The sequence below is a fragment of the Octopus bimaculoides genome, chromosome 3 (genome assembly GCF_001194135.2).
Source record: "Octopus bimaculoides isolate UCB-OBI-ISO-001 chromosome 3, ASM119413v2, whole genome shotgun sequence".
Taxonomy (NCBI): domain Eukaryota; kingdom Metazoa; phylum Mollusca; class Cephalopoda; order Octopoda; family Octopodidae; genus Octopus; species Octopus bimaculoides.
This window is the reverse complement of record NC_068983.1, coordinates 69,491,549-69,501,183: the sequence shown is the minus strand read 5'-3', so window position 1 is coordinate 69,501,183 and position 9,635 is coordinate 69,491,549. Positions and strand designations below refer to the sequence as shown.

Here is a 9,635-nt window from a genome sequence, read left to right as displayed (position 1 = left end):
ATATATATATATATATATATATATATATATATATATATATGTGTGTGTGTGTGCGTGTCTGCATGTGTGTGTGTGTATATATTTATGTATATATGTATATATAAAAATATACACACACACTAACATCATGATGATGCTGATGATGTTTGTGTGTGTGCGCACATTGAGATATATGTTTTCTAAAAACAAGGGAAAATCTATGCAGTAATTTGACTTGCCAACATTAGCAACCATATCTTTCTTAAATCATGCCTTACAATCTTAAAATAGAAGGGCACATTAGATAATGTGTGACTAAGTGTACTGTGCCTAGAAAAAAAGACAGGAAGGTAACAACTTGAATGTCTCATAAATCTGCTTAATCAGGTTCATCCTGGGACCGAATAATGACAATTATCAACCCTTTAACACCTTCCTATTTATCATCATGATCATCATCACAACCTACATTTCTGTTTAATTTTCCCATGACAATAATGCCCAGAATGAAGCAACTCTGATAAAGTGACATGCTATATGAAATTAATAAAAGAGGGAATTTGATCCCCAACATGTTCTCGATACCAACAATAAATATCTCTCAACATTTTGCTTTTTGTCATCTCCGAAACCAACATCACTTAGTTATGTTGGTTAAGTGCACTGAAAGTGTTTCTTGCTGGTCCAGTGTCTGGTGGTGTTGAGTCTCCAAAGGTTCCAAAGATTTTAACATAAAGAAAGACTGGTTCTGAAAGATAACTTTACATAACACTCCAGAATGAAACTTTTGAGGCTCATACATGCATTTCAACATGTTTTTCTAAGTCACATTCAAAGAGGAACTCATCTCCACATGTTTTACAAATTAGAGGTTTATCTTCCAAGTGGCCTTGGATATGAATTTTCAAAATAGATGCTTCAACACAGTCATTTCCACATAAATTACATTGAAATGGCTTTTCATCTGTATGGATCTTTATGTGCTTTGCCAAGCTAGATTCTTCCATAAAATCGTCCCTACATATTTCACAATGGAAAATCTTAGTCTTCGTATATTTACTCATATGATTCCCTAAGCTGGACATTTGGTAAAAATCACTTTCACGCATCTCACATTCAACTGGTTTTTCTCCTTCGTGTTTTTTCATGTGGCTCTTATATGAGAACTCGTGCAAGAAGTCCTTACCACAAGTATCGCAGTGGAAAGTTTTCTCACCAGTGTGAATTTTCATATGCATTTTCAAATCATAACTTTCCTGAAAATCATTCCCACACACTTCACATTTAAATGCACTTTCTCCAGTGTGGATTTTCATGTGGATTTTCAAAGAATATGCTTGAACGAATTTCTTTCTGCATATTTTACAATAGTGAAATTTCTCTCCAGTATGAGTTTTTATATGTTTCTTTAATGAAGAGGAAATTACAAAATCCTTACCACATATCTCACAATGATATGGTCTCTCCCCGGTGTGTATTCGTATGTGACTTCTCAATGAAGATCCATCAACAAAATCTTTCCCACATATATTACAAATGAATGGTTTTTCTCCAGTGTGTCTTCGAGTATGGATCTTAAAATCAGAACCTCGTACAAAGTCTTTGCCACAAAATTCACAATGAAATGGTTTCTCACCAGTATGCAGTCTCTGGTGCTGTTTCAAATGACAATTCTGCACAAATTCTTTCCCACACTCATTACACTGGAACGGTTTCTCTCCAGTGTGCACTCGTATGTGCTTCTTTAAAGAAGATGCATGGACAAAATTCTTGCCACAAATATCACAGTGAAAGAGGCTGTCACTGCTGTGTATTTCTGAATGTTTCTTCAATTGAGATTTTTTCACAAAATCTTTACCACATATATCACAAATATACGGTCTTTCTCCTGTGTGAATTTTCATGTGATTATTCAAGAGATATTCTTCAACACAGGATATGCCACATACATCACAAAAGTACAGTTTCTTGACCGGGTGCACTTCCATGTGAACCTTTAAACTATTGCTGTCGGAAAAGTATTTTTGGCATATTCCACACTGGAAAACATCAATGTTGATATTCGTCTTCATGATTTCTTTAAGAAACTTCTTCAATCAATTGTCCTTTCACTTGAAGATTTGGCTTTCACACACAATAATTAATTTGGTCACAACACCAGAAGGAGAATTTCTGAAATGGAAAATATTAAAAACGAGATTTATTTTATCCATGTTTAATTTGAGTTTCATTCAACAAATACAAATGAAATTGAATTTTTCTTTTCCTTTTTACTTTTGCAGTCAACTCTACGGATTAGCATCGTGGAATTTAGAGAGGGAAAAGGAGGGAAAGGAGGAGGGAGAGAGACAAAGGGAGGAGGAAGAGTGACAAAGGAAGGAGGGAGAGTGACAAAGGGAGGATAGAAAGAAACAGAATAGGACGGAGGGAGGGAGAAAGGCAAAGAAAGGGGAGGAGAGGGAGAGCGACAATTTTTAATTTCATTAATTTATCAAGTAGAGTTATATACCTTGCTCCCAGGCACAACCTGTAATAAGATTTGAACATTCGACCATGTGTTTTATAATGCAACCCCCATAATTTCACAACAGTTATATACATTCAATGGACAAAGAGAAAATCTATTTCATGCTCCTAATCTATCGCCCTTTTTAAAGGTGATAAAATAAATATAAGCAATCTACTGAATATATCGCTCTATTATAAATTCGGACCTTTGAGGCAGACATGATAAAATTATTTTGGCAGAATTGATTTAATTACGTCCCTTTACAATGGGGTCAACTTCGTTCTTCTCCCTTTTGGGATCGATAAAAAAATACAGGAAAAAACCCCTTAGTCAGGTTTTGGTTTAAACTGAATCAATTGTAATTTGCTCCTTAAATGTATAGCTTTATGCCTATATAGAAATCATCAAAATCAATAAAATAAAATACTCATTACTGGAGTCGTTATACTGGAGTCTACATCACACCCCCTAAAAAACTGTGGCCTTTAGATCAATTTTGAAAATTTTCTTATTCCCTTCCTTGCCATCAACATTATCATACACATTAGAACTGAGATACTAAGGTTACTAGTCTTTTACAGATGCAAACAAAAAAGAAAAGAAAAAGAAAACGCTATTTGCTTAATTGCAAAAACTAATTGACAAAGTACGCCGTTGTCTCCCTTCAATGTAATTCTGTCGAGACGTCCCGACCAATAAGGCAGGTCGATGTAGTCTCCTTTGAATGCGGTGCAGTTTAATAGAGACATCATGTAGTGTGTGCCGCATAAGGTGAACGGAAATAAAGTCATAGAAAAAAAAAATGTCACACTTTTGGGTAGGAAAAAAGTCACCTGATAAATGTTAAATTTTTCGTATTAGCGTAGCAAAAAATAATAGTTGATGTAATTAAACAAATAATATTTTGAGTTAATAAACTGACACTACATGACTTATACGCAATGACAACATAATTGTATTACACGTATGTGAAAAAAAATACGATTCATACAATATTTTAAATAGAACAATAAACCAGCAACAAAAAACAGCATTAAATCAATTATATCTTGAAATTTCCCTGCGACTCCTTTATTTTTCTGATACTCTTATGTTTTATCTGTATGACTTTTTTTTTTCCAGTGTTTTTTTTTTTCTTCTCTTTTTTTTTTCACCTGGATTTCTGGATAAGTAGAATGGTATATATGCATGTGATGCGGTGTAGTTATGCAGCGAAACGGAGCGATCTGATATAGTGAAGTGTGATGTAACGACGAAACGGAATGATGTTGTGTTTGTGTTTGTGGTGATTGTGGTAATTGAAATGAGGCGTAGCGTGGAGTGTTGTGGTGGGTAAAGTGTGCTGGTGGATGTGTTAATAGTAATAACAATATGAAGAAGTGTATTACTGTGGCTCGTGTGTGGTGTGACAGTAATGTAATGGAATTTTTGTGATGGTGTGCGATACGGTCTAATGTCGTGCTGGACGAAGGGATATAATGATAATGCTACTAGTGAAGCATATAGTTACTAACCAGGGTAACATAAGTGAAAAAAGAAACAAGACAGTTGTTTATTGAAACACCAAAAAATATTACTCTACTCACCCAAATATTCTGCCAATTGGTCAAACAGTTTCCGTTCGCTAAATTGGTATTCAGCAGTAAACCAGAGAACGGAATCCCAGATAAGATATTGCCGAGAGTGCTGGCTGTTGTGACAGGGGAGCGATAACGGATCCTCCCCTTCTCTCTCTGTTTTTTTCTTCTTTTCCTTCTTTCTCTATGTGAATGTCTGAGAGAGCAAGTGTTTGGGCTTCATTACAGCTATGGAAACCTCTAAGGAACAGAATTTACAAATTACGCATCCCACCTGTGGCTGAGTTTCTCGTCACAGACACAATAAAACTGTTTCAAAACACATATATGTGTAAGTGTATTTATGTGAATATATATTTACGCACGCACATGCACGCACACACACACGCATACACAAACGAACACGTACATAGACGCGGGATAAAAAGAGAAAGTCAGCGAGAGAATTTTAGAAAGAGAGAGAGAAAGTATGTATGTGTGTGTGTGTGTGTGCGTGTGTGTGTGCGTGTGTAGAAGACAGTTTTTACATTCGAAATTCGATTCGTGGAACATGTATGCCTGTGCACTACAGATACTCGAGTCCTTTATTCACTCATACATACATGCATGCATGCATGCATGCATGCATGCATACATACATACATACATACACATTCACACACACACACACACACACACACACACACACACACATACATACATACATACATACATACATACATACGTACGTATATACATGTACTTACGTATGTATCACAGTATCGACCAGGCTATCGGATGTTATACATTGCTGATCACAATGCGCTTAGCATTGTTTTAGCTTTCTAATGTCGCCACCCCGCTGGACAGGCGAGCTGGCTAATTTACATACATAGGTACATGCATACATACATACGTATATATATATATATATATATATATATATATATATATATAATATATATATATATAATATCCTCTGTGTGTGTGTGTATGTATGTATGTATGTATGTATGCATGCATGCGTGTTTTTGTGCTTTCCCCCCCCCCTCTGTGTAATTCAAGTTAATGACTAACAACGTGACCAGGCTCTTTTGTTTGAGTCGAAACAGTTCGTGGGATTTGAAAATATGAGAAAATATGTCAACAAGTTAATGTGTGCATTCATGTAGGTGCATGGGATGGGGATAAACTTACATTCTTGCAGTGGATGTACATGTACATAAATGTATGCGAATCTACATTTTATAAACGTGCATATGGAATGAACATATGCACATACGGTTGTGTGCATATATTCATTCCAGTGAACAAAACGAAGAATTCTTGGAATGTTTTATAAGTCTTCACTGTACCACTAATCAATTTTATTAGGAGGAGGCGAATTAGCAAGCTTTATTCTTTCTTTGAGCATGTTTTCTAAGTTTTTATGCGAATCTCTTATTATACAGCTATATGCACCACTGGTATACAGCTTGGCTATAAGATTAACATTTTCTCATTAAAGTTCTCTTTTCCATCAGTTTTACATCTGCCGGGTAGCCAGCCTCTATAACAATCAGCAATTTTTGCAACCTATCTTTATTGGAATATTCTACCAGTAATCCTTATTTTTAAAGACGTGAATATATTCTGGGTCTGGTATGCTTTTGTTTTTCCGTCAGAAAAAATCCTTTTTGCAAATAGTATTCTAAATGGTTTTAGCAACAATGTCATATCTTATGTGTAAGTAGTAGCTTACGGATATTTTTTGGACAACTGCTGATGATGTGGGGATATTTCCCACCCCAGTATGGTACAGTCGACATGTTCTATCACAACGTGAAAGTTTAGAGGAGTTCCTTATCTCCCTTGTTGGTCAGAAATTTAGTAGCTATTTGATGCTCTTGGGTATCGAAAGCGTGTTCTTCTCAGTGAGACGGGATGTGTCTATCACACGATCAGGAGAGGCTACCCCACTCCTGTCAATGTTTTCTTTTATCATTCTCTAGGTTGTGGGATGTATACCCATGCATAACTTTCTGCAGACACATTCTCCTCAAAATTTCTATCAAGTAGACTATTTCAGCTTTCCTTGGTTTGTGTGTAATAGTTGTAACACTCAGAGGACCTATTCAAGAGTTCTTCCTATAATTCCGTGATGGCATTATTATCACTGTTGACGAGGCGACGAGTTGGCAGAATCGTTAGCACGCGGGCAAAATTCTTAGCGGTATTTCGCCTGTCTTTTATGTTCTGAGTTCAAATTCCGCCGAGGTTGACTTTGCCTTTTATCCCTTTAGAATCGATAAAATAAGTACTAGTTGAGCACTGGGGTCGATGTAATCGACTTGTCCCATCCCAGAAATTGCTGACCTTGTGCCAAAATTTGAAATCATTATTATTGTTGATGAGCATAGACGTGATATGTTAATATTTCCAATAGATTCATTAAGTCTTGTTTGAATGTCATGGTATAGCACACAAAAGCCGTCTGGACAGGCTTTATGCTTCTTTCTCAATCTCTTCCCGTAACAGATTATACCAGCGTCACCGTTGACACTGACAAGATCTGTGGATGTACTCTTTTACTTGTTTCAGTCTTTTGACTGTGGCCATGCTGGAGCACGGCCTTTAGTCGAGCAAATCGACACCAGGACTTATTCTTTAGAAGCCTAGTACTTATTCTATCGGTCTCTTTTGCCGAACCGCTAAGTTACGGGGACATAAACACAAACATATATATATATTTTCTTCTTGTTTTATTTTTCGAATTTCTCACCAATGTAGGAAAAGCCGATGTCTAACCCAGAAACTAGGCACTTTCATTAAAATTTAGACAACATCAACGGGGTTTTTTGTTTTGTTTTGCATATATGCACGAATGTAAGTAGGTATACACAGATGTATGCATGCGTGTATGTATGTATGCATGTACATATGTAGGCACATAAGCATTTATGTTTGTACGCATGTATGTGCACATGCATGCAAGTGTGAGTGTTATTGCTTGCGTAGAGTTTAATAAGAACACATACAAGTTTTCATATCGACACGAATGTTTATGCATTTATCAGATGTTAAACTTCTGGAAGTCCGGTTCGGTTGATGCTGCTGTGTACAGCCACGCCGTCTGCAGCAGCTCAACGCAAGGTGAATCCCAGATCTTGACAAACACCACCACATTCTTGAGATAATAGTTTCCTCAATGAATGCAATTAAAAGAATAACCAATTATTTAACAAGGCGGGTAATTGTGATATTAAGGCGGGAGCAGTCGCATATTTCACTTGGGAGACTATTCGATAAATAGTCTCTTACACTAAGTATGCAGCAGCTAACATCGACTGTCTTGTATGTACGTCTCTTCTATATTTTAATTATTATAAATCTTCCACTGAAGGGGGAGATGGCTTCCAACAAAGATACAAGGCTCACAGACAAATTCACATTTGGAACTTGAGAAAAGTCTTGCATATTTTTACTGTTCCACTCACAGATTGCACTTGTAATGTACGAATTGGCCGATCGATTTCTCTTTCTGAAAATCCCAGTTTATCCAGATTCTCCTTTAAGCATTTACTAACAAAACCTAGTGCTCCAATCATTATTCGTATGAATATGAATTCATAGTCTGGATATAGAAGCTGGAGGTTTCGAAGCAATTGTCCACAGATATCCTCTTTTTCTTCGATTTTCAAAGAGTTATTTATATCTGCAGGGCAGCTGACTTCTATGATGGTGCATACCATCGCCCCTCTGTCCCAAACAACAATATCCAGCCTGAATATTCCACCAGTATGTAAGTACGTATGTATGTATGTATGTATGTATGTATGTATGTATGTATGTATGTATGTATGATGGTACCTTTGATAGCTTGCAGCTATAATCTTTCGCATTGACGTGTTTTTTCCAGTTTTGTGAATCCCGGCTTCTCAAGATTGGTTCTGACGTAGCTACTCACGTAACCAAGTGTATTAATAATTATTGGTAAAAATCTCAATCTACAGTCTAGACTGGGTAACTGCATATTCTTATTAATTCGCTATAATGTTATCTTTTCCACTAATCTATGACGTTATGCTGAAAACTGCAGGGTAACTGATTTAACTATTGTACATAGTGTTTTTCTTCTGCTTAGATCGTTACGTATCGGCTATTTTGCTTGTATTTTATTGAAGTCATGATCTGACAAGGACATTCCATCAAGATTCTTTCCTATTATGTGTGCTTATGCCCTACACATCATTATAACTTCTTATACTTCTTTCCATAGGATTATCCTGTCTACAGATCTCATTATATAATACTTTAGCTATGTATGTATGTATGTACGTATGTACGTATGTATGTATGTATGTATGTGTGTGTGTGTGTGTGTGTGTGTGTGTGTGTGTGTGTGTGTGCGTGCGTGCGTGCGTGTGTGTGTGTTCTTTTCCTCTTTTTAATTTAGAGTAAATTTTAACTGGCTACCTGCTTGGTAGCAAATATCTGAAGGAAAGCATCTGGCCTTGTTAATAATCCTTTAAATCTTTAGAAAGTTTTGCAGATTTTTTTATTGTCCCAGATATCGGGATCATTTGTCGCGTATAAATTAATGAGTTGCATTCTCTCCCCAAGAATTCAAGATTAGCCATAATTTGCTCCAGGTCGGTTGGTACGTCTCATGCTGCTCAAATAACAATAGACATAAAAAAAAACTACTTTGGGTAGCAGATTTGCAACCTCCTTATCAAGAGCCCATAGATTTTTTCTTTCCTTTGTATTTTCCTAACCACATTAGTGTCCAGAAAGCAGCCGATTTCCATAATAAAGCATATTTTTTTCTTGTGGCCCCACACAATATTTGGCTGGTTGTGTTTTGAGTTGGAGGCTGTTTTCATTTTTAAATTCCACCCATTGGTCCTATCGGTCATAATACAGTCAACTTTGTCAGACGGTAATTTCTTTTTTTTCTACTTCTCTTTCAGATTGTTCGGACCACTGCATCATGCCTCATAAGAAGATAAATATCTATTGTAGAAGACATTTTCTCGCAGTTGGCCACAACGTAGTTGATGCCTTCAGTTTTAGTGTTGCACAACTTACATTTGTCATCTGTCGATGTATTTTTATGCATGCATATATGCATGCATATATGTATGTATGTATGTATGTATGTATGTATGTATGTATGCATGCATGCATGCATGCATGCATGTATGTATGTATGTACGTATGTATGTATTTTATGTATGTATGTATGTATTTTATGTATGTATGTATGTCATTATTCAGTTATTTCGAGATTTCTTGCCAATAGAGAAAGAACCGGTTTCTAACCTAGATCCAAGGCTCCTTCATTGGAATTTCAACATCAACAACAAGGTATGCATGTATGTATGTATGTATGTATGTATGTATGTATGTATGTATGTGCAGATTTGTATATTTCTATGTATGTATTCTCATGCATATAGTTACATATCTAGACATGCTCATATATATTTAAACTAGCAGAAACACCCGGCGTTGCCCGGGTTAAAGAGAATAATGAAATCTAAAAACGCCGTCTAGACTATGCAACCCTCAACTGTTAGTAGCTACGATACCATATTTCTACATTAATA

General features: G+C 36.1%; 1 protein-coding gene across 1 annotated transcript; it reads right to left on the bottom strand.

Annotated features, from left to right (window-relative positions):
• Window positions 1-24: 24 nt before the first annotated feature.
• LOC106876713 (oocyte zinc finger protein XlCOF6.1) lies at window positions 25-4,521 on the bottom strand. The gene is made up of 2 exons (XM_014925383.2): window positions 4,075-4,521; window positions 25-2,151 (listed from the first exon to the last, which is right to left on the bottom strand). Exon 2 carries the CDS (start codon window positions 2,049-2,051, stop codon window positions 774-776), a length of 1,278 nt encoding a protein of 425 aa, XP_014780869.1. The 5' UTR covers window positions 2,052-2,151; window positions 4,075-4,521; the 3' UTR covers window positions 25-773.
• Between the last annotated feature and the right edge of the window lie 5,114 nt (window positions 4,522-9,635).

Coding starts and splice junctions, on each gene's coding strand:
- LOC106876713 (XM_014925383.2), bottom strand. CDS start 2,051: ATGAAGACGAATATCAACATTGATGTTTTCCAGTGTGGAATATGCCAA.